We start from the raw sequence: 26,171 nt of genomic DNA, 5'->3' as shown, positions 1-26,171 counted from the left end.
AAATTCCACCCACATTAAAAAGAAAAAAGGAGCAAATCATCATATTTAAGAACCAAGGACGATGGACTTATTAAAATATTTGCGTGTTTAATACATTAAACAAGGGATCATTAACCAAAACAGTTTTTATTAGACTAATCAAATGTTCAGTCATCATTTTATTATACTTTTAATCACATGAATGCTTTATTTACCAGTTTGGAGATGACACTGAATCAGTTTTTTCTTTTTAAGCTAAATGATGTATGATACCATTATCCATTCAATCAGTATATAATTATTATTATTTATTAGAACTATTATAATCAGCACCATCCCCTTGCTGATTTTTTCCCCCCCATTCTCAATTCAGGTCTGTCAATTCTAGGAAGTGTCATGAGGTTGCAGCAGGACTGGATAGTTACAAACCTTGTGCAAAAGATGATGAATTATTTACCTGCAGGTTTTTGAGGAGAGATGGTTACAGTGCTGTGTGTAAGGTTGCTTATGACTGCTGGTATCACTAGGCTACTTTTATTCCAAACCACGCCCCCTGTGCGACGCAGCCATCACGCGCTGCACACGCATCCATTGTGGCCCAGGGTGTAGGACCATGAATGTCACAGTAACTGGGTCATGGAGGCTGATCTTTAATTTAGTTATTCTGCCGTCACTTCTGCTTATAAGATATTTGCAAAGAAATGAAACCACATTTCCAGAGGATTCATATTCTTTTATTACTTTGGCTGCAGAGAGATTTAGCTCATCCTCTTGTCTGACAATCGTCCCCCGACTGTCTACAAGTCAGTCTCCTTATTTCCATCAGGCCTCATGCAGCTTGGTGTGTGTGTGTGTGTGTGTGTGTGTGTGTGTGTGTGTGTGTGTGTGTGTGTGTGTGTGTGTGTGTGTGTGTGTGTGTGTGTGTGTGTGTGTGTGTGTGTGTGTTGTCTGAGCTCTGGAAAATAGGGTACAAAAATCGGTGTTGTTTTGGATCAGGGTGGAGCGCTACAGAAATAAGCGAGCCAAGACATTTGGCTCCCAGGTGGCTGAGTCAGCTGTTTGTGTTTGAATTCAGCCGCAGTTCGAACACGGTCTCAGGTTACAGTCCAGCACTCCTGAGGGAAAACAACACAAACACTGTGTAGCATTTGTATACTCTCGAGGAAGAGATTGTTTTCTGTCTCTAGTTTCAGTAAGGGTCTGTTGACTTTGCTTGACACATATGAGATATAATCAACACTGTAACACAGCAGAAGACAATATTTGTCCCGGCTCAGAACCCAGTTAACTACACAGGAGTTTATGCCTTAAAACCATGAAACATTTCAAGCACATTTCAAAAGATGTGTTGCCCGATGAGACTCAGCTGCTTTAATGTGAGGGCTCTGTTTTTTTCCCCTCTTCCATCCACTGGATAGAGAAGCCTGCTGGGGCTAATTGGTAGAGCAGGCCCCAGGATGGAGAGCAATTAGAAAAGGTCAGTCCTGCTGCATCACCTCTGGTTAATTACACCTGATCACAACATTCCACATAATGAGCTTTCAAGTGGATGACCATCGCTTTAAGTGCAGCAGACGGAGATCCTTCACTCACCCGCAGCTCACCCTAATTAATCCAAGTCTTTTTTTTTTTTTTTTGCTCAACAACTGCTCATGCGATCGACTTCAAACTAGGCAGGTGTGTTGCTGAGGACGCAAAGAAGTGCAGCGTCAACTGAAGTTTGTGAAGAGTGCTGACTGCTGAGAGGCCAGCTCTAACCCTCACACAACCCCAGTGTTTCCCCAAGATTATTTTGTTCTGGCCCAGTGACATTCAAAAAAAACGCACATTGAGAGGTGCATTGTACGGAGACGCTCAGAAATGCAAAAGCAGCAAGTAAAAAAGCTCCTTCTCATAAAAACCTGTTACAGAATAATTTTATCATGTCAACTGTGACCTTTGCAAAAATGGATTGTGAATAGCGAGCGTGATGCGTTGCTGCACTTTCTTTTCCTTGACATGGAAAATGCTACTTGTGATTTAATTGGTTTTATCGTTTTGTTATTTAAAACTTTGCTGGACACAACTGTGACATTACAGAACATTTCTTTGTTAGTTAAATAGAATCCATTAGACCCATCAGACTATTTTTCCACATCACGCACAGTCAGGCTTATATTGATCATGCAGAACATAGTTACTCTTGTTAGCAATTTGAATTGCACCACCTTCCTAAGCAGGATTGTCGGAGGAGGTGATGAAGCCGAGCAGTTGTGAGGTCTTCGCGTCAGTGGTTCCGTCTCGACTCCTCCGTGATGTCCAGGTGTCAGCTATGCTTCATTTGGGATAGTCGACCACCAGTTGCTTTAGGGTCAGGGGTCGTGTTGTTGGGTCACCAAACTCATCTCTGCTCCTTTACCTCACTGTGTCCCCCAGCAGCTGCTGTGCTTCTTGCTCTGTCCTCAAACAAACTTTAAAGTCCAAAGAACAGTCATTATAGCTCCAACACACAACTCACCCACACACTAGCTTCCTTTTATTTAGCTTTACTATCTAATTCAACTACATTTCCACTGTTTGTGTGTTGCACTTGGTTCACTTGTGTCTATTTAAATGTAATTTGATGTTACATATTTAAACACTATCCTGTAATTTGTTTATTTATTTAGCTCCAGTCTTTAAATAAAACTGCAACAATGTGAAGTCCAGATCTCTCATCTGTTTAGTTCTGTATAATATTTTCAAAAGTCAAATGACTGCCAATTCACACAAAAATCAACAGACACGCATCAAGAACCAGCAAAAGCCAGTTGCCAAATGATTGTAGAAATTGCTGTGTATGTTGGCTAGAGACATTTGAAAGTTAATTTGACTCATGAGATAAATCCTGTAAAAGCCACAAGCAGCAGTTTACTGACTTCCACTGCATGAGAGAGAAAATGAGAAACGCCCACCAACCTCAGAGGTTCGCTCCAAGCTGTTTGTCTGATGTTTAGTCGATGCAGCATTGACAAGTTTCCAGTTCAACTCCCAAAAACTGAAAGGTTAATAAATTGTTTGGATTTCTTTTTGATGATCAGCAGCTTTTCAAAGTAAATGACCGCCCAGTAACTGCTTCACCTGACAAAGTCAATCCAAGAGATGATGACACTGTCTAACGACCAGTCAGATATTTTGGGAATGAGTCAGTTCCTGGTCTGATATCTTTTGAAATTCATCCTCTCTGTATTCCATCAGCTGCTAAAAACATTTCGTATTTTTTTCCGTCTCTCAGTTGAACCTCAACTCATCTCATTTGTCTTCTCTGAAGTTTAGCTCTAGATAGACCACTGGCCCGGCTGTTGATCTTAGATCTGAAAACTAGACCAAGGCACCAGAGAACACACCACTGAGCAGAAGGTTTTGGACTCTCCTCTTTGACTTGCGGGTATTTACCGCAGGTGCTACATCCTCGTCAAGGCACAGTTCAGTGAACTTGCCTGGCGATTCCGCTGGCATGCAGCCGCTACAGGACCTGCAGTCTGCAATCCTGCCAAGAAATTCCCTTCTATAAACTGACATCCTGAGTGGGTGTGGAGGAAAGTTGAGGGAGGCAGAGTGAACAAGAAAAGTTGGTCAGCGACCATGAGAATTTGTGTTATCTCTGCATTAGTGATCCTGTGTCGATCCACGTATCCCGTGAGAAAGACAAACACGGGCCTGAATGTGCTTGCACAAGGAGCGGAGCTCGATCGCCAAGGAATGATTTGATTGAAATGTATCCCACTGCCTGAGCAGAGCTGTGACGCTAGCCCACCTGATGCTAAGGTTACGGCACGAAGCAACATGTGCACGCATACGCAGGCACACACACACACACGCACGCACGCACACACGCACGCACACACACACACACACACACACACACACACACACACTCACACTCACACACACACACTCATGTGTCAGTCATATCTCCAAGAAGACATTACATTGATTTTCTGGTGACTTAATCCTAACCATACCCATAGTTACTACTTGCCTAAACCTAATCCTTACCTTAACCAAACCTAAACTAACCTTAAAACATGTCTTCACCTTAAAATGTGTTAATAATTATAATAATTAACACTATGGGGAATTCACACACATGCTGCTACAAGCTCCTGCTATCACTTCATTCTCAGCTTTGCTAATAATGGTAATAATTTCACTGAATAATTTAACTTGAATCCAGTCTTAATAAGGGTAATAGAAAGTGAAACGACTTTTGATTAAAGAACTGGCAGAGACACTGTTTGGCAGGCGTGTGTATTTGTTTGTTAAGCTTCTTGCCAGCTGCGTGTGAATCTGGGCTCCAGACCCCAAATATCATCACGATTTGTCAGAAAGAGGAACAGTGTGTTGAGAGAAAAAACCATGAGGTTCTGAGAGAAGAAATCTGTAAAATTGATGATTATTTCGAGGTGCGGTGTCTAAACACATTACAAAGAGATTTCAGTGTAACACTGCACCGTTGAGGTCATCTCATGTGTTCTGCATTTACGAGCCACGTTTAGAAGAAACAAAAGCAGAATTGCAAATATCATGCATAAGTCATGAAGCAATCACACTAACACGCATGCACGCTGCTCATGCACTTTAAACATTTTTGCTGTGGCAGCGTTGGACGTGAATATCAGTCGCTGTGTTTTAGTCCTGTGTACTTCACAGTAGATTCGAGCCTGTGCTGCATTAGCCTCGTCCAAGGTGACTGGTGCCCCACAGAAGTGTATTAGTATAAGCCCAGCAGCACCAAGAGCCATCTAATTAAAAGAACATGCTACATGCTGGCTAATCCTGGACAGATGAAGCATCAAAGGCTGCCAGGACTGCGCCTGGTTATCAGTGGTTACCTAAAGTGTATTTGAATTTGAGTGGAATAATAAAAAGACTTTACAATATTTATATTTTCATTTCAAATGACTGAGTCTTTTTTCATTACAAGCAAATGTCTCTCACCCTAAGGACATCCTGCTTAGATGGACATTGATATGAAAGTCTGGAGCCTTGATGCTGAAGTCGTGATTAATTTCTGCTCAGGATCTGTCTCTGTGTATTTGTATGCGTTTATTCGTGGACACATCCCCAGACCCAGCTACTAAAAAGGCAGGTTGCTGGTATTTCTAACTGCACATGACAGCTGACACAACTGTAGGTTTGCCTTGCCTGTTTCTCAGTGGCTGTGTTTGCGCCTGCGTGTCTCTGCAGGGGTGCTGTGGAACCTGTCGTCGTGTGACGCGGTGAAGATGACAATCATCCGGGACGCCTTAACCACCCTGACCAACACTGTGATCATCCCTCACTCCGGGTGGAGCAGCTCCACCTTCGACGACGACCACAAGCTGAAGTTCCACTCGTCACTGGTGCTGAGGAACACCACAGGCTGTCTGAGGTGAACCACCTGATGAACCCACTGGGCACCAGCACCGCACTGTGGACATCTGACGCTATTACAGCCAGTCGGCAATCAGCTCATACTGTGTTAAGGATGTTTTTGAGATTAATCTAATGCTCGAGTGGCCCAACAGTGAAATTAAGACCAGAAACTGAAGTTACAAGTCACACTTACATGCCTTACAGCGTCACAATGGTCTTTACATTGTCATAAACAGTGTTTTTTATATTCAACAACAAAGTAAAAATTAAATTCTTACATTATTGATCATTAACTGGGTATGCTATAGTAAAAATAGCTGTATACACACTTATGTATAGCTACATTTATGTGTATGGTTTGCGTTTATGCAGTTATATTTAGTTTGGTAGTTGCTAAGTGCTATAATGACTCCAGTCAGACCACACACACACTTCATGCATTATTCATGGTGTGTGGGGATGGTAAAACCCACATTACACATTCTAGTGGAATAAACACACACACACACAGCTGTCATTTTGTGTGTTTGTATATGCTCATTTGTTTGTTGAACAAAGACTCAACTCAAAGGCTTAATTGTGTGTGTGTGTGTGTGTGTGTGTGTGTGTGTGTGTGTGTGTGTGTGTGTGTGTGTGTTTGATGTTTTTAAAAGGAACCTGAGTTCAGCCGGCGAGGAGGCCAGAAAACAGATGCGTATTTGTGAGGGTCTGGTTGACTCACTGCTCTACGTCATCAAAGCCTGTGTAAACACCTCTGACTTCGACAGCAAGGTACGCACCCACTCAGGCTCCAGCACAAACACACACACTCAGCCGAGAGGAAAACATGCTGCCACATGATAAGAGGCTCTGGGGAATAATCCTACTTACCCCTGTTTGAATCATTTTATTGCCTGAGTCTAAATGACCCTCACCGCAGCCAACAGCAACGGTTTCATGGGATTTTTGCACCCGATGCACGAGACATGCTTGCACAATGTTGGACTTTCAGAATCCAATCCAGACGACTAGCTCACTGACCTGTTAAACTCTATATTTACATTTGTCTTCCGTGGTAGCAGTAGAAAGGAAATCAGATCTCGCAGATATGCATCTGTGCTCATTGCACTGTGGAGATCATCTCCCGTGGGAACTGAGGCCATTCATTTTGTCAAACGTATATATCATCATTGACATTCTGTGAGGCAAAGCCTGTACAGAGCTCAAACAGCGTTGAATTAAATCCATTTGCTCTGGTCCAGATATTCTTTTGAACTTAAAGCTCTTGGGTAACATATCTAATTGATTTGGAACGCAGCGAACAGCTGGTCTGTGTACCACCGAAACTCCTCTCTCCCTTTCTCCATCCTCCTGCCCTCAGATTGTGGAGAACTGTATTTGCACTCTAAGGAACTTGTCGTATCGTCTGGAGCTGGAGATGCCGCCGTCCCGGCTGATCGGGGGGCAGGAGCTGGATGGCTTACTGGGCAACGAGTCGCCCTGTAAAGAGATGGACTCCAGCTGCTGGGGCAGGAAGAAGAAGAAGAAGAAAAAGAGCTTGCAGGAAGACTCGGTGAGTGAGGTGCTTTTTAATAGAGTATTAACACAGGCAGAAAGTTCACACTGTTCATATTTAATCAATGCGTACGTCAAGGTCAGTGGAACTTCTTCTGTTCCTCTGCGACAGCCCAGCTGGAGGCATTAGCTTTCAGATTTGGTGCAAAGGTTACTTGGACTCAAGGATGAACAGATTAGATTTTGATCATCTAAGGTTAAAGGTCAGGGTCATGGTGACCTCCTCGTTTTTGAATGTTATTCGTCCGGAGGGAATTTCCTCACATTTCACACAGATGTTCTCTTACACTCAAAAATGAGCTGATTTTGGTCAAAGGTAAAGATCACAGATGTTTTTTGGCCAAAACTCAAGAAATCATTTCATTATCATTCTCATTTAACCAAAATACACTTCATTCCTTTTATATATATATATTTATATTTCTCTACTCTATATGTATTATGCTGATTATTATTTTTTAATTCTCGTTTTGTAAATTCTGAAGATATTTTGTAGACGCACTAGGTGATCTTTACAATGTTGTTGAACAGCATTTATTGATCGTCAGTCAGGTACATAAAATACCATACCAGCAAAATACCAATTCATTACCTTGTCTGGAAACCAAACACAGACCAACCCACAGCCTCCCTGTATTACTGTACATTGTATATAGTAGACTAAACACTGTGGTTCTCTTCTCAGTGGGACGGTGTGGGACCCATCCCTGGCTTCTCCAAGTCTCCCAAGGGAGCAGAGATGTTGTGGCACCCTGCGGTGGTTAAACCATACTTAACACTACTGGCTGAAAGCTCGAATCCTGCCACTCTGGAGGGTGCTGCTGGGTCTCTTCAGAACTTGTCAGCCGGCAACTGGAAGGTACAATACTAGTGTTTGTGTATATGTGCACACTCGAAGTAATACACATATCCTCCTCTGATTGTATTTACACTGTTAAATGTGATATCTGAGAGGATAAAGCATCTGTTCAACTGTTAAGAAAGGATTTAACAGCTCACCTCCTTTGTGTCAGTAAGAGCGGACGTCTGTTTTACACTTGAAATCACACATGCTCAAAATGTGCACCATGCACTTTCCTGTGTTTGACGTCTCGACCCGTTTACAGTCTAAATGCCTTTTTGTGTGTCTTTGCAGTTTGCAGCATACATTCGTGCAGCTGTGCGTAAGGAGAAAGGACTGCCCATCCTAGTGGAACTGCTGCGGATGGATAACGACAGGGTGGTGTGTTCGGTTGCCACCGCACTGAGAAACATGGCACTGGATGTCAGGAACAAGGAACTCATAGGTTAGAAATGACACTGTCACACTAACTTTTCACTTTCAGCCAGCCTGAATGAAATTCTAGCAAACATGAAGGGACAGTGTGAAGGATTTCAGGGGATCATTTGGCAGGAATCAAATATATTAATAATTCATCAATGTTTAATCACCTAATCTAACAATCATTGTGTTTTAATGAGTGCAGAATGATTCCTTCATATCTACAAAGGGGATGTGTCCTTATCCATGGAACTACCAAGTTTTTATAGTAACAAACCAAACACTGACCTAATTCAGACCTGGCATTACTGTCCCTGTTGGGTGAAGTACAGACCTCATGCAGTTTCATAATGAACTGAAAATGTTTTTACATTTATTAATGCGTCATATTTCTTATGGCAGGCTGCCGTTTTTGATTTTATTCAGAATTTCAAATTAATTAGCTCTTATTTCATTGTAGAACTGTTCACTCAGCCCCTTATAAAGAATCCTCTGGAAAAATCTTACAATACCAAATACACAGTGTAGACCTGACAGTGTTTGACTATAAATTGAAATGTTTATTCAATATTTCATCTACAACTATTTGATATTTTGCATATATCCACTGACAAAAGAACATAGTTGAACTGTTTGAACTGTTTTATTAAATCGAACTGCTGCTTATTATTTTTCATTTTATCTCACTCCAGCCTTTTCCGTTCCACCAAACAGTCTAATCTAATGAAAGACAAGATTTGATATGCTCTCTCTCTCTCTCTCTCTCTCTCTCTCTCTGTGTGGAATTAATGCGGAGTTACAGTTCCAGCAAGGCAGGGAAAAAAGCCTGAGGAGGGGCTGCAGTGTTGGTCTGAGGCGCTTTCTGTTGTGTATAGGTGGGGGGGGGGGGGGGGGGGGGGGGGGGGTTACATGTGCTGCATGCATTCAGGTCCCTCAGTGGGGCTGCCTAGCTGAAGGAGAGATAGGGGGAGCAATCCTCTTTTAGCAGAAGACGCCCTTGTAGTGGTGATTCAATGTCATTTAAGAAAACTGCCGACCTCACTGCAGTTTCAAGCTAAGTCATTCATGATGCAGAAATTGTTTAATGTAGTTTGTGACGTCCACTTATACATTATGTAACGTGTTTAAAAAAATGCAGTGTGCTTGTGGCGACCTCCCCCTCTCCTCTCCGTGCATACGTTTCTACCCACATGCCCAGTTTACAAAATGTCAAAATGTATGAGCTGCAGGTCTCACTCTCCCTCCTCCCTCTCAGGGAAGTATGCGATGAGGGACCTGGTCAACCGTCTCCCCGGGGGAAACACCACCCTGCTGTCAGATGAGACCGTGGCGGCCATCTGTTGCACCCTGCACGAGGTGACCAGCAAAAACATGGAGAACGCCAAGGCCCTGGCCGACACGGGCGGCATCGAGAAGCTGGTCAACATCACCAAGGGCAGAGGAGACAGGTGTGTTACAGCAGCGTGGATTTGTCCAAATGCTTTTTTGTTTTTTTGTACACAGTGATACAAACCTGACGCACTAACACGTGTGCTTCAAACGCTCACACACACAGTTATCCACCATATGTGTCAGGTGGCTCGGCTGCACACACTGTATTGGACATTGGAGAGTAGGTGGTTTACATTAACTCTCTCTCACACACACACACACACACACACACACACACACACACTTAAATGCTTGCAGAAGGATAAGCTGTAGCCACAGGGAAGGTGGTTTTGTGTGCATTGAGCTTGTATGTCCCTGTGGACTGATGGCAGCAGTCTATTCCTAGCCTGCTATATATTCAGTAATGTTCCAGGTTAAAACACTGAGGACGCTCTCTTCCGTCAGTCACACTCAGGGTCGGGTTGAATTTCTGAATCTGCTTATCGATTCTAGTTCGTATCTGTTCCTTGTTTCAACTCCAAGTTGGCAAAAAAGAGTTCAAATGTTTAAATAAGAAAATGATTTTTATATATTTTTAGTATTAGCTCAACATTCACAGAAAAAAAAGTATTGTACTTTTTTCTATATATATTAAGATGCAAAAGCATGTGCATTACAATCTCTAGAAATAGATTCTGAAAGTCTTCAAGACTGATCAGGACATAAAATTGTCACCCCCTAGATGGACGGGTGGATTCATTGTTAATGACATGATACAGTCTATTAAGACAGATGTGTCTTCAGCCTTAACTGGACCCTACATACTACCCACGTGTACTCTACATACTCTACACGTGTGTCTTCCTCTGCTCTCTTCTTCTCTCCCTCATTCTTTAATCTTCTCTCTCCCTTCTCTCTGGGCCTCATCTGTCACGTTCACATTGTTGTGGTGTTATCCATGCATGCTCGCTCACGTCCAAACGAATGTTATGTTGATGTGTGACTCAGTCACTTGTGTCCTGGCAGATAGCCGAGTTTTCACATTTTCAAACTAATAAGTACAACAAAAATTCAATTCTTTTCGGATAACTACTTGACATTTTGAATTTGGTTCTAATTGGAACCTAGTTTCAGTTCCCAAAGCTAATCATACTGTTCAAAAATGTTTACAGTTTCATTTATAGTGTGGTTGAAGTGATTTATCAGCACTGAAGAGAACCTGTTTATTTTTTGTCTGTGTTCCAGGTACTCTATGAAGGTGGTGAAGGCAGCTGCTCAGGTGCTGAACACACTGTGGCAGTATCGGGATCTACGTATCATCTATAAAAAAGTAAGACAAACATTGGGATGTTGCTTTTGTTCAACCACTGATATATTATATTAAAACTCATGTAGCCAGTTTAACTGTAAGAGACTAATTTCTTTATATCAGTGATATTTGTGCATGTGTGCAACAGGTTTAAACTGAAAACAGTTGTATAAACTCTGCAGGTTCAGGTGGTTTCAACATTTGAACCTTTTAACAATATGGACGTACTGAGGACCACACAGCAGAGGAACTTTTCAAAGTTCCCCTCTGTGACAAAAGGAAGGACAGATTTAAAAATACCACAGTACTGTTCTTATTATTCATACTCGTCCTTTTTCCTCTCTGTGCTTCCCTTACAGGATGGATGGAACCAAAACCATTTCCTCACCCCTGTGTCAACACTTGAAAGGGACAGGTTCAAGTCCCAGCCCACCCTCCCCACCAGCACCATTCAGATGTCCCCAGTCAACCACCCTGGTATGTTCTTTCAGCTTAAGTTCTAACCCAATGGAAATAGAAACCGCCTCCGAAACAGGAAAACCTCTGGAATTTTATGTTGAAGTGTGTTTTCTCTCTTTCACAGCTGCCAGTGCCACGTCGTCTCCTGCCATGCTGGGCATCAAAGAGCATAGAGACACTATCAAAGATTACCAGAGAGCACAGTCAACTATGCAATTTTATAATTTCCAAGGGGACAACAGTATTCATAAAAATCAGTATACAGGTACAAAGTGCGCACATCTGGAAGCCATTGAAAGTGCAAGCGTCTTGTATTGTACTTCTCTTTCCAATCTTATTCAAACCTTATCCACTCTCTGCACCAGACAGTAATCACAAGCTACCCTCTGGTCATCCCTGTGCAGAACGTTATCTGTTTTATCCCTCATAACACCCAGCAGATTCCACAGCCAGTCTCCTCTTCCTGCCAGTACAGCCCTCCCTTATCATCCCCACCAAAGCCTGGCAGCCCTGAGACAGTCACTCAGTTTGATTCACAGCACTTCAGAGCTGGTTTTGTGCTTCGCAGCAGTAATGTGGACTGACCAGCCAGCGGAGGACACACACATTCATACACACGCTACAATAGTGCCATTGTTAGTGGGCCCATGTTGCAGCCCGCAACTTGAGTGGGCACCCAGACATACCACATCCAGACGAGAGCTCTCGCCGGCCTACGCTGGTTGGTGGGAGCAGGGGGGAGGGCAAAGTAAACAGAATGAGCTGCAGCCTCCACACTACATAGCAAAGTGGAAATTGAGTTTCAGGATTCCACTGGATGGATGGAGTGCCAAAGAAATATCCCGTCCTGTGGGCTGTGTAAACAACAGAACAGTTGTGACCGACTCTATTATTCGCTGTTATTTCTCTCTCCAGATCAGAGCAACACTTTTTGATCTTGCTAAATTCAGACATTTGCCCCCTGGGGATGTTCTGACCATTTCACTGATATGAAATGAAGTGTGTTTGCATTTAGTCCCAGTGTTTGACGAACAGCAACGCACCTTTTTTTTTTACTCTTTTCCAGGGTCTGTTAAGCCTTCTTCATATTACTACACATCGCCCACGAGAGAGGAGCCCAGGAGAACACAGGTAAATATAATGATCTGAATTCTTATCTGCTGCTAGTATTTCTGCTCTTATTCAACCTGCTCAAGTAGCCACTCAGGTGGAAATGAACTCTTATCTATGTGAGACCAGAATTCTCATGCAAACAGTGCTACTAACTGATAAATGATGTTGTACGGTAGTGAGAACGTAAAACATAATGACATCACCTTAATTACACACATTCAGAACATGAAGCTTTAGAGCACGACCAATTCTGACGGGCCCATGCAAATGCTGATATTGGGGAGTAAAACTTTTTATAATTTATCAGTAACTATAAAGAAAAAGAAGATGCAAATACATAGAACTTGAATTTAGAATTAAATCCACATCTTTTCTGCATCATAAGTTTTCAGATCAGCACATTTTGGCAAAAACATAAATGTTAATTCGAGCTTTATGTAGAATAGGGTAATAAATAGTCCACATAAGTGAAATGTATCAAAACAATGGGAGAAGGGTTATAAGAAAGCAGCTAATGCTAATGGTTGATTTTATTATTATTATTTATTTGATAAAATACCAGAAACAGAGAAAAAGAAATGTCACAAACGTTCACACACAAAGATGAGTGTAGAGTATTTGTTTGACAAACAATCCAAAATCCAATAATTACATTTTCAGTCAAATAAAACAGAAACTAATTTGGGAAGCAGGGACTCGATAGTTATAATAGATACAAGTTTGTTTGCGATCCTTCCATCGTGCTGTATAAAGCTGGCGAGGACGACCAGCTCTTCCAAACCACTCCACTAACACAAAGGGACTGACACGTATTCGGCTACAGATAAATGGCGATGCTGGGAACAACCCTGCACGTCAGCTATTGTCTGAGCCAGAGTGGATGTGACTGCTGGGATTGGGGTAGTCTGCGTGCATCTCAGGCATCTGTCACCGCGGGACACGTCCATTCGTGCCAGATAACGTGTTCAGAGAACGGGCACAGTGAGGAAGGAGATGGGGGAGTGTCCTTCATCACATCACATTTGGATTTGCTAACGTGTGAAGGCAGCCATTACCCCATTTATATCAGACAAAGACAAGTTTTATTTATCTTCTGGGTTTGTACCTGTTGTGTTAGTGGTCTCAAACTTGTGTGCGAGTATGAGACCCCCCCCCCCTTACGCTAATTCTCTCCGATCAAATAGAGGATTAATGTCCAAAACATTTCTCGGGGGAAAAAATTCAAGAAAAGATAAGATAATCCTTTATGAGTCTCAAAATTACAGCAGCAAGAGTCAAAAATAGGCATCAGTAAGAAATAATAAGTAACATGCAAAGCTTAGGTGTAAGGATAATAATAGTTAACTGTAAGGAAATATAAGAAATATAGAAAAATATGGATCAGGGTGGAACATTTAACACGATTAACATGAAGCTGCAGTTGTCATCAAGCATTTTATTCACACTAAACATTTGTAACACGATGCAAAGTGTTCATTTATGTCCTGAGTCATTTTGTAATGTCGACATAATAGTGAAGTATAAATGAGTTAAGTATAGTACTTGAGTAAATATAGTTACTTACTTGCCCCTGCTACTTTTGGATCATTATTGTTTACCTTCTCTTTTTTTCCTTGCAGCCTATGTATTTTCCAGAAGAGCCAGGCAGGAGGAATTACGACACGTACAGAATGTACCTGCAGCATCCCCATGGCTACGACGAGCCGTACCTGGAGGAGGTCATCACCTACCCGCCCGCCGTCGACTACAGCACGCAGCCTCACGGACTGAAATCCACCACCAATTACGTGGACTTTTACGCTAGCACACGGCGGCCTTCGTACAGGGCAGAGCAGTACCCCGGCTCGCCCGACTCCTGGGTATAGGCCTGCGGACGCTCCTGTGGTTACGATCAAGCACCTCGTCTTTCCCCGAAGTTTTCGGGGGCGTGAGCAAGAAAGGCAAAGAGCCAGTGGTGCACAAAACAACCGATGAACTTTTTTTCCATGAACTTGGCTTTATAAGTGTGTTTGTTTTAAAGTGAATGTGTGTGTATTGGGTGAGGGAGTTCAACCGAGCGATGGCAGATGGAATGATGGAATGATGGAACGTGTGCCAAAGAAGGATATCAAGGAATGTTTTGTTTTTTTAAGTAGAGAAAGATGGAATCATGCTGGGGGTCTGTTGAGGGACGAACCTGGACACTACCGTGACGAGACGTGCGTCCTGCTCTGTCTAGATGTTAGTTTTATTTCCTTTATGAAACTCTTAGCTGTGATAGCATGGTGAAAGGTGTGAGTCATGTGAGCAAGGGTCTGCGGACAGGGTCGAGATGGGGAATATGTATGTGCTGAAGCCAAAATGGATCATGAACTCATATCTGTAAAAAAACAAAACAAAAGATGAACTTAAAAAACATTGTACCCTAATGATGTTAGATTGTACAGAGGGATCAAGTTGTATCTGTACCTAATGTTGAAGTTGTGTAATGCCATGGAGTCTTGTACATTTCTTTCATCGTATTGTAAATACAGAAAAAAAAACACACACACAAAACATGTCACCTGTTCTAAACTCATCAGCACTGGTTAAAAAGGAGAAACTTGTGCCATGTTAAATCTATAGAGATATAAATATATGAAGAAGTATGTGGACAAAGACGGCATCATAGCACAAACGTGTTAAAATAATAAAAGGTCAGTTTTGTTTTTTAAACGCTTTGTGTAATTGTATTGTTTTCACAGGTACAGTCCGACCACATTTCACACAGTCTGTTCACTGCCAGTTTCTATTCAAGCGAACATGAAATCAAACTCTTCTCTTGAGCAGTTTGACCTGTTTTTTACAGGTGGAGAGAAGAGGACACAGATTAAACTCGACGTGTGCTCAGTGAAGTGCACGCCTCTGCCCAAGGCCCAACAATCATGGAAACATAAAAGAAGAAAGGGAAGTGGTCTGATTTATAGCCTGAATAATTTGTTTGTCGTAAAACAATATAAAAATTACTGGATCTGCTCCTTAATCTGCATCTGCACAAAAATGTACTGAGTTCTTTCCAGACCTAAGCTCCCACCCATCACCAAATACTCAATGGTTTGTATTTACGTAAAGCTTTTCTCCTCATGACCACTCAAAGCACTTTACAGTACAGTGTTGCTATTCACGTGCACGTCCATAGTGCAGCGCAGGTGTCAGAGGCAATTTGGGGTCAAGTGTCTTGCCAAAGGACACTTGATCTCAGCTGCTCATTAGAGATAGTTCCAGGTTTCTCATCCCATTTGTTTCCACACAACAGCTGGAAAAAGACTAGAGAAAATATTTGAAATCCACTACATCCAGATTTTCATTTGGATCTGCACCATATAGCTCACTCTCTCATACCGACCTCCTTAAACATGCCAGATTTTTGTCATCACATATAATTCTCTGAGAAATTAACAAAAATGTCAAAAATTACCCTGAATCACAATGTGCATGCTGGCCCACTGGTAATATCAGCCTCTTCTTTTTCTTCTATGATAAACCAAAATATCTGCCTGTTGTGGGCCTGTTGTATTTTAAATCAGTTTCACCTAGCATCGGGGCTTAGCCTGCCTGTGTACTTACGTGGATTTGTCTCTATCAGGGAGTAATTCTTTACAGGGTTTAGTGTAGTTTTGTTCAGGAAGGTGGGGATCATGGGTAATATCCAGGGATCCAGTAACCCATCAATAGACTTTATGTTGATTTGTTCACAGTGTACTGTCTCTATCAGGGTTTAAAAACCTGCCTGGATCCATTTCGCACTTCAGAATTTAAATCTGGAATAAACTCTACCATCATTTAGTGGTTGAACCATGATTTTCACAATAAGATGGTTCGATATTAAGGAGAAGCCTTGAACACATGAAGCACCCGAACACACACGCTGATGACGACATGTTGTTTTCACTTCGAGTAAAAAAGCATGGGTGGGAACACTCAAAGTGGGCGTGTCTCTGCCTCCACACTTCCTGTATCCTCGCGTCGCGTCATCCGCGTGGGAGCATAAAAACAACGGAGGAGGCGTCGTGCAGAAAAAGAGTTTGTTGCTTTTCTCCTGCTTCTCCACGGAAACTTTTCAACATGGTGCAGCATCTGTCCAAACCCGGAGCGAAGGAGGCTCCTGTGCTGAAGGCTGGCCACCCTCCTGCAGGTGAAGCGCTCCTCTCACCCACAAACTCCTTTTCATGTGCTTGTGTGCGTGTCTGTTGTTTTTCACTGAGCTCCTCCTCCTGCTCCTCACCAAACATCGCTCCCTCTTCTTCACCTTCTTCTTCGCTCTTCTGTCTTTCTCCGGAAGACACGAGCAGATTCGCTTTGATTGCTTTGATCGTGTTAATTGCGTCCATCGGCTCCGATCAGCGTTTGCACGGATCTCCCCCACATGCTCAGATTCGCAGGCCTCAGTGTGAGAGCAGCGAAAAGAACACAGTGTTTCCTGCAGGCTCCCTCAACGCAGAACGTGCTCATCACAAATCAGATCCTTCTGTCTCTACATGTTATTGAAGGATTGGTGCATGATAACAAAAGTACCTGGGTTTGGAGACTGGACTTTAAAAATATGATTAAATATTTTGAAATAATTTGGTTTAGGACTCTTTGTTCACATCTGTCAATAATTATCATGTCACATGATTTATTTTGCTTTTGAAAGGTTTTTAAGTGAAGGTTGTGGTTTTAAACACATAAAATAAAATCGTTTTTTATAAATCTGAGGTAGATGATCAATTATATGTGATTACACAATGCATTCAACCATTATGTTTGCTATTACTTAATGAAAGTTGGATTGATTGTTTTGTCCAGCCCTGATTGGAGTGACAGACCTTATTGTCTTAAAATAAAACTAAGACCACTGAGTTTCATGAGGAAAGTGTGACAGTTGTAGAAGATTTTGTGCAACAGATTGTTTTTCTCCCTTTAATCTCTAAACCCTTCAGATTGATCCCTGACCCCCGCAGACTGGGACCCGGTGTTAGAGCTCGTCTCAGACTCAAGACCCTGTTGCCATAACTTAACCATCTGTGTGGGGTTTTTTTCATGGCTGACATTTTTACAGATCACAGTGGGAAACACGCAGGTGTAAAAGATGAAGTTCATCAGAGGGGAGAAAACACAGCCGTCATCAGATTCTCCCACTGCGACAAGATTAATATCACATTTCCAGGGAAACTTCTAGTAACCAGAGAAAATTATTTGCCATGTCTGCAGCATTTTCTGATTAACTTCCCCCTAATAATAATGATAAATTTCATTTGTATAGCACTTTTCGAAACCATGTTACAAAGTGCTAATGTGTTTGTGAGTCATAATCAGTTCATGTTCTGTAACATGTAAATGTCAGTGTGAATAAAATATTCCCCCAGCAACTCATATAAACCTGAGGAAAATCATATCCGATTCAGAATGAGCTCAATATTCTTGTTAATGTAGATGGTAACACTGGAAACAGCCATGAGTTGATTCACAGAGTTTCTCAAACCAATTATCTGTTTATTCTTATCTTGTTGCTGAGATGGGTCAGGATCCAGTGCCTACTGAAGACACACTAATCTCATACATCTGCAAAGGACGTGTGCATACAAGCTGTTCCTTTTTTTCCCCCCTCCAGCTAACATATTTAACCTTTTTTTCTTTCTGGGTCAACAGTGAAGGCTGGAGGTAAACGAGTGGCCAAGAAAAGCCTGGATGAGGGAACCACCCATGGGACTCAAGAGAAGGAGACCAAGAGGTCTGACAAAATCAGGTAGGTCTGCAGTCTGCATGCACAACGTCTAATAAAGCTGTTGAAGCAACACTGTAACTTTTTTGACCTTAAAGTAGCAGCTTCATATTTAGTTTATTTATACACAGACTTGAAATAAGGAGAAGGAAGTGCCCTTCATTCTCACCTCGATCGTCGGTTCTTGCTCTATGTTACTTTGGTGAGCAGGTACGATCTCCTGTGACTGATAGTCGCAGCTTATAAAAACACTTACAAAGGATTCTTAACAGGGTTTAGTTTGTTACAGCAGCAGCTCTTTTGGTTCAGGAAGCCGGGGATCGTGGGTAATATCCAGTGATCCGTTGTGTTACAGCTCAATTAGCAGGACTACAGTCAGCACATTGATAGACTTTGTTTGCAGAGGCTGGGTTGCTCAGTAAAAGTTGCACAGTGTTACTTTAATTTCTAAGGATGCTGTTATAAATGTTGCTTCAAACTTTAAGATGTTAGCACGTCCAGCAGCATCTTTGTAGATTACTGAGATTTGCTTTAAAGTTAAGCTAAACTTCTATTTTACATTTTGCCGCAGGTCCGTTGCCACCGCCAACAGGATGCAGCAAGTTGGCATACTCCTGGCTGGAACTCTGGACAAGGTAAACACAAACATTACCCTTTTTTTTTTTTTTTCTTTAAAGCCACTCGTACTTTGCATGTTGAGTGAAGCTGCTCTGAGTCAAACCGGATCAGTTGCAGCACCTCGGTGACCTCTGACCCGCCGCGCATCATAAAACTTTCGCCTGACGTCTTTTTACAGCTGAGCCATGACTTCCCCGAGACGCCGGTGAGCGTGAGGCACAGCAAGGTGCGCCCTGCGGTGGAGAAGCCCCACTCGCCCCGCACCTTTTTCATTCAGCAGCCGAGGAAGTTTTGAACAGCGCGTGTTTCCGACTGCGCCCGGGGGGAGCCGCGTGAAGTCAACTGTGAAAGACAAACACGAGGTGTTAGACACACGAGGGGTTCTGACAGGTTGTTTGTGATGTGTTGATGGAAACAGAGCTTTCTTCACGCTCTGTATTTACTCTGTAGAAAAGTGAAGCTGCCTTTTTTTTCAGGCTGCACGATTGTGAGAATATTATAATCCCATGTTGTAGTTGTATTTTCCAGCTGATGGGATGAACGATGGCAGTTTGGCACCAGTATGTTGAGAGGGGGTTGTAAGTGAGGGTTTTTGGGACAGTTTAAAAACAATGTATTGCTTGGCACTTATTAGATTGGGAAAAAAAAAAAAAAAAAAAATATGCATGATAGAACTATATAGCAGACTTGTACTTAATTTCTTTAGTTTTCCTTTGCAGTAAGCAGCAACAGTCCCTAGGTGGCAGCATTTAGCCATTTATAAACGGTTCTTGATGTACTTTTATAAGTCAAAGTTGTAAACACAATATTAATAAAAAACCTTCATTACTACTTCAGTTTTATACATCTGCCTGTGCATCATCATCATCATCATCATCATAACAAGTCTGCAATGACTTGTTGTCCATTGTTGTGCTTCAACAGTTGCAGACTGTGTGTGTTTCTGGTGATAGATTTTAATTGAAAGACGTCTTCAGATCTTTGCTCTGGGTGCACACACACAGTGACTCGTCAAAATACGTAAACTGTTAGGAAAAAAAGAATCAAGTTTCAGCTTGTGCTCATAGAAACACTCAACAACACATGAGACTGCAGCACGTGTTGTGGTTCAAATCAGCTCAGAAGAGAGAACTTCAAGTTGTTCTTTGGATATTATCACTTCAATGGTATCATCTATAAACGCAGGCTTATGAAACCAGGCCTGTGGTGCATCGTTAACAAGGTGGTGGAAGAACGGAGATGGAAAACAAACTGGATCATAAACATTCTACTTGTTTCCACTTGACATTCCTCAGTCAGCTCACATTACAGCTTTTACATTCTAGTTCTCTTGTCATGTTTGTGCAGAGGAATAAACGCGACTCGGCAGCAAGAGACATGTTTAAATATAACCTCAGGATGTTTCCCTACAGGAGATAAAGTTAAAACTATAGTGTTTTTCAAAAGGTTTCATCACAAGCCAGTGTTCATTCAGTGTATTTTATTTTATTTAATTGTCATTAATGAAAACATGTATTGATTTCATCAGTACCAAATTAAAAAGCATATGAAAACAACTTATTTGAACACAGGTTTTTCCTCAAATTAAATTCCAGAGTAATTTCACTGCCAAACTTTAAATCTCATTAGTGATGATATATTTTGTAAAAGTATATTCATTAAACTGATCCCCTGTACCTACCATTGTAGTATTAACAGCTACAACAATGCACAAACTGACATCACAGGAAGTGTTAGAGTAAAAAATCAATAACTATTTTATAACCAAGCCCTTAAGAGCCCCTGAACATTCAACTATGTGTGTGTGTGAGAGACTCTTTCTGTTTGCACCAAAAAGCCCCCAAACAATATCTGCCACTTGTGCGTCTGCCAGAGAAAGTACACGACTGATCTCCTTGTAAACACAATGTGTCGACCTCAGATTCTCTGTGATGCTCATGCTGTCCGCACAAGACTCTGACACCATCTGTGTGTGAAGTTCACAGACCTCTCTGGCTCTGTTTGAGGAGCCGAGCAGTTGGTGGTCTTCTTGTGACTTGCAGACATGGCTGATCTTCACTGCCAGTTTTTCTGCCCAACCCCCCCTCCCCCCATCTGAGGAGCCTCGCTGACCCCTGGACGCCCACACCACACTGCTGAGAAAACACACTGAGGAGGGGGACGACTCGGAAGATGTGGTTTGTCCTCACCACACACACAATGATGATTATCCCCTCACGTTGCAGCTTACACGTTCAACAAAACTGAATTTCATTGAGAAAAATAACTTTATTTTTTAATAACCAATTGTTTTATAATATTATTCTGTTCAACATTACTTAAGTGAGACTGGTTTTGCACATGAGCTGCATATAATATTATCACCACATGAGGGCGCCATAGTATAACATGTATCGTGTGCTTCACTATAGTCAGACCAGGGTGAATTCTGCTCTCCAACAAGCCTTGCAATTTATTTTAATGGAATAATACATTCACATAAGCATTCATTTGCAAGTTTGAAGGTTTTGCATAATTATACATTTACCAGATGTTGTTTTAAATGACCGATGATGATATTTTAGCCCTTCCCTAGAAATAACATTTAAATTAAGCTGTAGGCTGTATATGTATTATAAGATGCAGAGGTTTAGAAGTCGACAGCACACCCAGATTCAGCAGTATAAATAGAAAGGTATACAGGTACCTCTTGCTTTTAACGGCCACTTACACAAACCTAAATCAAATTATTCAACACTAACATTTGCATAAAAGCTTTCGACCCGTCATCTTCTTCTAATGTCCATTAGTGAGTGAAACTGCAAATATTGTTAACAGTTGGACAACCTTTAGTTTGCATCAATAAGCTCTTTAGAACAAGCAGAGTTACAGGAGTATGTAAATCAGGCAGTTGCGGAGAAAGTGTTCAGATTATTTACTTAAATAAAAACTCTCACAAAGTGAAAATACTTGATTACGAGCCTTCTACATAAAAACAGACATATTAGCAGCAAAATATCAACAGTATGAGACAAATATGAGACGTTAAAGCAGAGCAACTGTTGTCGGCAGTCCAGGTGGTGCCATGTTACTTTTTATACGCTTTGAGTTTTTAATGCATCAGATTTTATGAGCAGCTTTGTGTCTCTGCACAGCAGCAAACAACTCAGACGCCTTCAGTGTAGAACTCATTTTATAACATGAATGATACTTTAATATGAAATACAAGTCAATCAATACATATCAATCAATATATAATTCAACATATGTTAATAGAAAATGACAGAAAACAGTGAGAAAAATGCCCCCAAACTTCAAATTGCTTGATTTGTTGTTACAGTCCAAAACCAGCTTGAATGAGAAACAGTTTGAAAATAGGCCTAAATAAGCAAAGTGTGGGTCAAATAAATGAATGAATGAACCGTCATGATCAGTCTCAAGTGCTGATCTATCAATAGTGCAGACGTGTGTAATAGACAGAGGACTCGTGTTAATCTAAATCTGGAACAGAGGTTTTTTAAGTTTTTGTTCAGATTGAGTAGATGTAACTCTGACAACTTCTGAACAGTTCAGTTATCCTCACGTGTTCTTGGTGTGGAGACGGCTTTCAAACTACATTACACACATACAAGGAATGTGCTGTGGTGTATTTGTGCAAGTATTCATATAGAAAATATAAAAATAGGAAACAAAATTAAATATTTAAAAAAAAAATACTATGAGCACCAGGGGAGGGATTGTGCCTTGTACCTTGTAAATACATCAGAATCAGAATCAGAAATATTTTATTAATCCCCGGAGGGAAATTCAAAAGTCACAGAGCTCCTGAGAAAGCGATGAAAAAGCAGGTATAAACATAGTAAGAGTAAGGGCTAAGCAAAAAATGCAGCGTAATCAAAATAAATCAAATAAAACAAAAAGACGAAAGTAAAAGATGAGCATAAGTAGAAATAAATCTGCAATATAGATCAAATAAGACTAAAATGAAATAAAAGATGTACATAAGTAGAAATAAAATCTGGGTATCTTGTGCTTTACATTAGTTGATAAAGGTAGATAAATAATAAGATAAATGAAACACAAATCAATCAAAAGATAGATGTATAGATCTATAGATGTATATATGTATAGATAGATGTATATATGTATAGATAGAGGTATAGATAGAAGTATAAATGTATAGATAGAAGTAGAAATATATAGATAGATATAGAGGTGTATATTGATGTATAGATATATAGATAGATGTATAAATATATAGATAGATATATAGATGTATATATAGATGTATAAATATATATAGATGTATATATAGATGTATACATGTATAAATAGATATATAGATGTATATATAAAAGTATAGATGTATAAATAGATATATAGATGTATATTTAAAAGTATAGATGTATAAATAGATATATAGATGTATATTTAAAAGTATAGATGTATATATAGATGTATAAATGTATAAATAGATATATAGATGTATATTTAAGGTATAGATGTATAAATAGATAGATTGATTGTCTCTGGTTCTCTGCATCCCTCACACATGACCTCATGCTGGGAGGAGGAGGAGGAGGAGCCCAGCGGCCCGGAGCCTGCCCACCTTTGGCGGATCCACTGGGGGAACTGGAGTCCGTGTGGAGACCTTACGCCGGAGGACCGGGAAAACTTTTATACTTTTTCGCACTTCAATATCCATGACATTTATCAGGTAAGACTTTCACAGGCACACTCACGGGGTGAGGTGGGCGAAGTGAAGTCGGTTAACCGGTGGAGAAGCGGTGACAGCGAGTTTGTTTTAGCGGCAGTGGGTGAGTTGCTTCTTGGGGAGGAATGTCGGGACATGTCGCTGAAAGCTGCCGTCACATCCAGCCCCGCAGCCCCGGAGCACCTCTGTCTGTCAGCGGAGAAACTTTTCTCCTCTCAGCCGCTGAACTTCCTGTGCGGACAGTACTTGTGCTGCTTTAACGCTGTGGCTGCTCTGCTGCGCTAGGCTAAGCGTTCACCTCGCTAGCTGCCTGGTTAGCTCAGGTAGTGATGCTGGGTTAGTTTGGTGTGAACCGGACTTAACGGGACTCACCACGAGTCACTGTGAAAACCACCGAGGAAGAAGTTTCACTGTTATCCTGCAACACCTGACTTTACTTCACCGTCGCCATGGTGATACATGGTGATACTTAAACGCGCTTAAACGATTAGTCGATGGATTAGTCGGTTCATTAGTCGATTTGGATTCATTGAGAGGAGATTAACTTTACTACATGTGTTGATCGGTGTTTTCCTCTAAAATGGGCTCAACTCATGATCACTTCAAAATCATTATTGATTATTAAAATTATTTGTCAGGAAATGTTGGTCACAAAAAGTTGACGTCCTAAAATTTGATTGACAGTCCTAAAGTCAAAAAGACTTCGACTGGAAAATTAAAAAAATCTCAATATTTATCGAATGTAAATGTCATCAGAGGCAAACAGTGTAATATTTCAATATTGTGCACAGTAGGGAAGTATAGTACACAGACAGACAGACAGATAGACAGATAGATAGATACTTTAGTGATCCTGAGGAAAAGTTTGTCATCCAACCAACAGAAAACAGTCAAACACAAGAGCATAAGAATAATAAAAGATGAGTCATAATGAGTCAAGAATAAGTTCACTGCAGTGAAATGGAAGTCCAGCCACCAGAACTACTACAAAAGTGTCCCTGTAAAGAAGTTTGTGCTAATTTAGATATTGACAATACAATTATTTTAAGTATCAGGTGATTGAATGACACAGGAGTATGGAAGCCATCACTCTAAAGAAGAGTTTAAAACCACAACCTTCACTCATGTACACCTAAAAGAAATAACAATGTGACATTGGAGGGTTGCAATATTCATTTATTTTTTTTGCAATTTTAGATTTTATACACAAGTATTGATTGATTGATACATTGAAAAGAATCCATAGAATGATAGATACATGTATGGCGATCATAATCAAATAGTCAGTTCACAGAATACCACAGCAGAATATCCCATATTGTTTGTTACTGTATTTCCTAACTTGCCTGAAGAAGAACAAACTTTCTTGCAGACCCTTTACTGGTATGTCATGCTTATTGCGGAGTATGATCCCATTCGCTTGGATGCACGTGCAGTTCATTACTTTTCTTGGAGCTGTGTGGTCTTGTTTGATGCTAATGTTAGTCTGTATTTTGTGATTGGAGGCGGTGGTTTTCAAAGCAGCAAACCCAGCCCAGATGAAGTGGTAGCCTTCGGGCTAGAGGACTGTAATCTAGTCCTCCCACATAGGATTGACTCATTGAAGTTTGAACTCTGCTGGTTGTGTGTGACTCTCCGGTTTTCAGTATATTTGCAGTGGAGGAATCCTTTTGTAACTCAGCCAGGTGCTTTGAAAAAAACCAGCTCTGATTTTTTTCCCCTTGAGAAGCAGCCTCTAAATACCACGATGCACCTTTGATCACTGTCAGCACATGAAGTCATTGATTCAATGTACACTCTCAGCAAGTGTTATGAAGTCTTCATAACCTCGCAATCTCTTCTATCTTGATAGAACCTGCCACAACATTCGCTATTTCCTATGTCGATTTATGTGTCTCAATCTGCCGTCAATAGCAATTCCAATGTACAGTATATGCCACAGTGTTGATTTTTCCATTTTAAACTCAACAGGTGCAACAGGCTTAGCTGCTGATAATCATGCAGACAGCCTGTTCGCCTGGAGACATTCAGTGTTAACTTTCCAACATCATTTCAGGCAATTTTACGCAAATTATGGATTTGTATGCCTCCATGCAAAGGCTAGAGCAACCCCAATTGTCTACCAACTGCAGCGTTATGAGGCATTTGTTCAGCAGAGCACTCATCTTATTGAAAATGCCACAAGAGTTTACCTCCCAGTCTCTTCAGAGCCTAGTTCCCATGGTCCCCAGCCAGTTGGCCAGTAACAGATGCTGGCATTGGAGTCACATTGTTATGGCTGAGGAGGGAAAGTTATTAGAGCCAGTGACCTGACAGACAGCACATACTGAGCTGTTGTTGATGATGATCATCATTATTGTGCACCTTTTGAAAGGGGCCACTCACTGTAGTAGCACAGGGTTCCAATAGGAAAGGCAGTTGGGTTCAGCACCTTCACTGTAATTAAGATTAAGATTTTTGAATGGATCCTGAATGTAACAATATGTTGATGCCATATAACCAAACCTTATACCACAAATATAAGCAGCATCATGATGATCTTTATCAGTCCTGGTGCTTAATTTGCACAAATACCTGTTTGGTGCCTTTCAAATTCACAGGTTAATATGTGCTGAATAAACAATGCTGAAAAGATGTGCATTTGTGTTTATATTTTAGGTTTAAAGATTGTTTCTATATACAGTAAATATATATATAATATACAATATTGTTAATG

General features: G+C 41.1%; 3 protein-coding genes across 11 annotated transcripts in view; all 3 read left to right on the top strand.

The window, feature by feature from the left end:
• The window catches only part of pkp4 (plakophilin 4), a 71,735-nt gene extending 56,619 nt beyond the window's left edge, over positions 1-15,116 (top strand). For all 8 annotated transcript variants that reach the window (XM_069532235.1, XM_069532237.1, XM_069532233.1 and 5 more), the window contains 11 exons: positions 5,188-5,371; positions 6,009-6,126; positions 6,716-6,907; positions 7,595-7,768; positions 8,045-8,195; positions 9,426-9,618; positions 10,787-10,871; positions 11,210-11,327; positions 11,434-11,574; positions 12,376-12,440; positions 14,042-15,116. In XM_069532235.1, coding sequence (XP_069388336.1) covers positions 5,188-5,371; positions 6,009-6,126; positions 6,716-6,907; positions 7,595-7,768; positions 8,045-8,195; positions 9,426-9,618; positions 10,787-10,871; positions 11,210-11,327; positions 11,434-11,574; positions 12,376-12,440; positions 14,042-14,287 — 1,667 coding nt within the window. In that variant the 3' untranslated portion in view covers positions 14,288-15,116. The remainder of the gene's footprint in view (positions 1-5,187; positions 5,372-6,008; positions 6,127-6,715; positions 6,908-7,594; positions 7,769-8,044; positions 8,196-9,425; positions 9,619-10,786; positions 10,872-11,209; positions 11,328-11,433; positions 11,575-12,375; positions 12,441-14,041) is intronic.
• Positions 15,117-16,372: 1,256 nt separating this feature from the next.
• On the top strand, positions 16,373-19,593 carry dap1b (death associated protein 1b). The gene is made up of 4 exons (XM_020089794.2): positions 16,373-16,575; positions 18,072-18,168; positions 18,716-18,779; positions 18,941-19,593. The coding sequence occupies exons 1-4, from the start codon at positions 16,506-16,508 to the stop codon at positions 19,055-19,057; spliced, it is 348 nt and encodes a 115-aa protein (XP_019945353.1). The 5' UTR covers positions 16,373-16,505; the 3' UTR covers positions 19,058-19,593.
• Positions 19,594-23,325: 3,732 nt separating this feature from the next.
• tanc1b (tetratricopeptide repeat, ankyrin repeat and coiled-coil containing 1b) overlaps positions 23,326-26,171 on the top strand; it is a 102,424-nt gene continuing 99,578 nt past the window's right edge. For both annotated transcript variants that reach the window (XM_069533238.1, XM_069533237.1), the window contains exon 1: positions 23,326-23,458. The gene's annotated coding sequence lies outside the window, so the exon portion shown is untranslated. The remainder of the gene's footprint in view (positions 23,459-26,171) is intronic.

Source organism: Paralichthys olivaceus, chromosome 10, assembly GCF_024713975.1.
Source record: "Paralichthys olivaceus isolate ysfri-2021 chromosome 10, ASM2471397v2, whole genome shotgun sequence".
Taxonomy (NCBI): domain Eukaryota; kingdom Metazoa; phylum Chordata; class Actinopteri; order Pleuronectiformes; family Paralichthyidae; genus Paralichthys; species Paralichthys olivaceus.
Note: the sequence above shows the minus strand (reverse complement) of the source record. Positions and strands in the feature narration are given on the sequence as shown.

Excerpts from the sequence above, each read along its gene's own strand:
- dap1b (XM_020089794.2), top strand. The coding sequence starts at position 16,506 with ATGGTGCAGCATCTGTCCAAACCCGGAGCGAAGGAGGCTCCTGTGCTG. Across the intron at positions 18,169-18,715 it reads AAGAGGTCTGACAAAATCAG|GTCCGTTGCCACCGCCAACA; the intron begins GTAGGTCTGCAG and ends ATTTTGCCGCAG. Across the intron at positions 18,780-18,940 it reads TGGCTGGAACTCTGGACAAG|CTGAGCCATGACTTCCCCGA; the intron begins GTAAACACAAAC and ends GTCTTTTTACAG.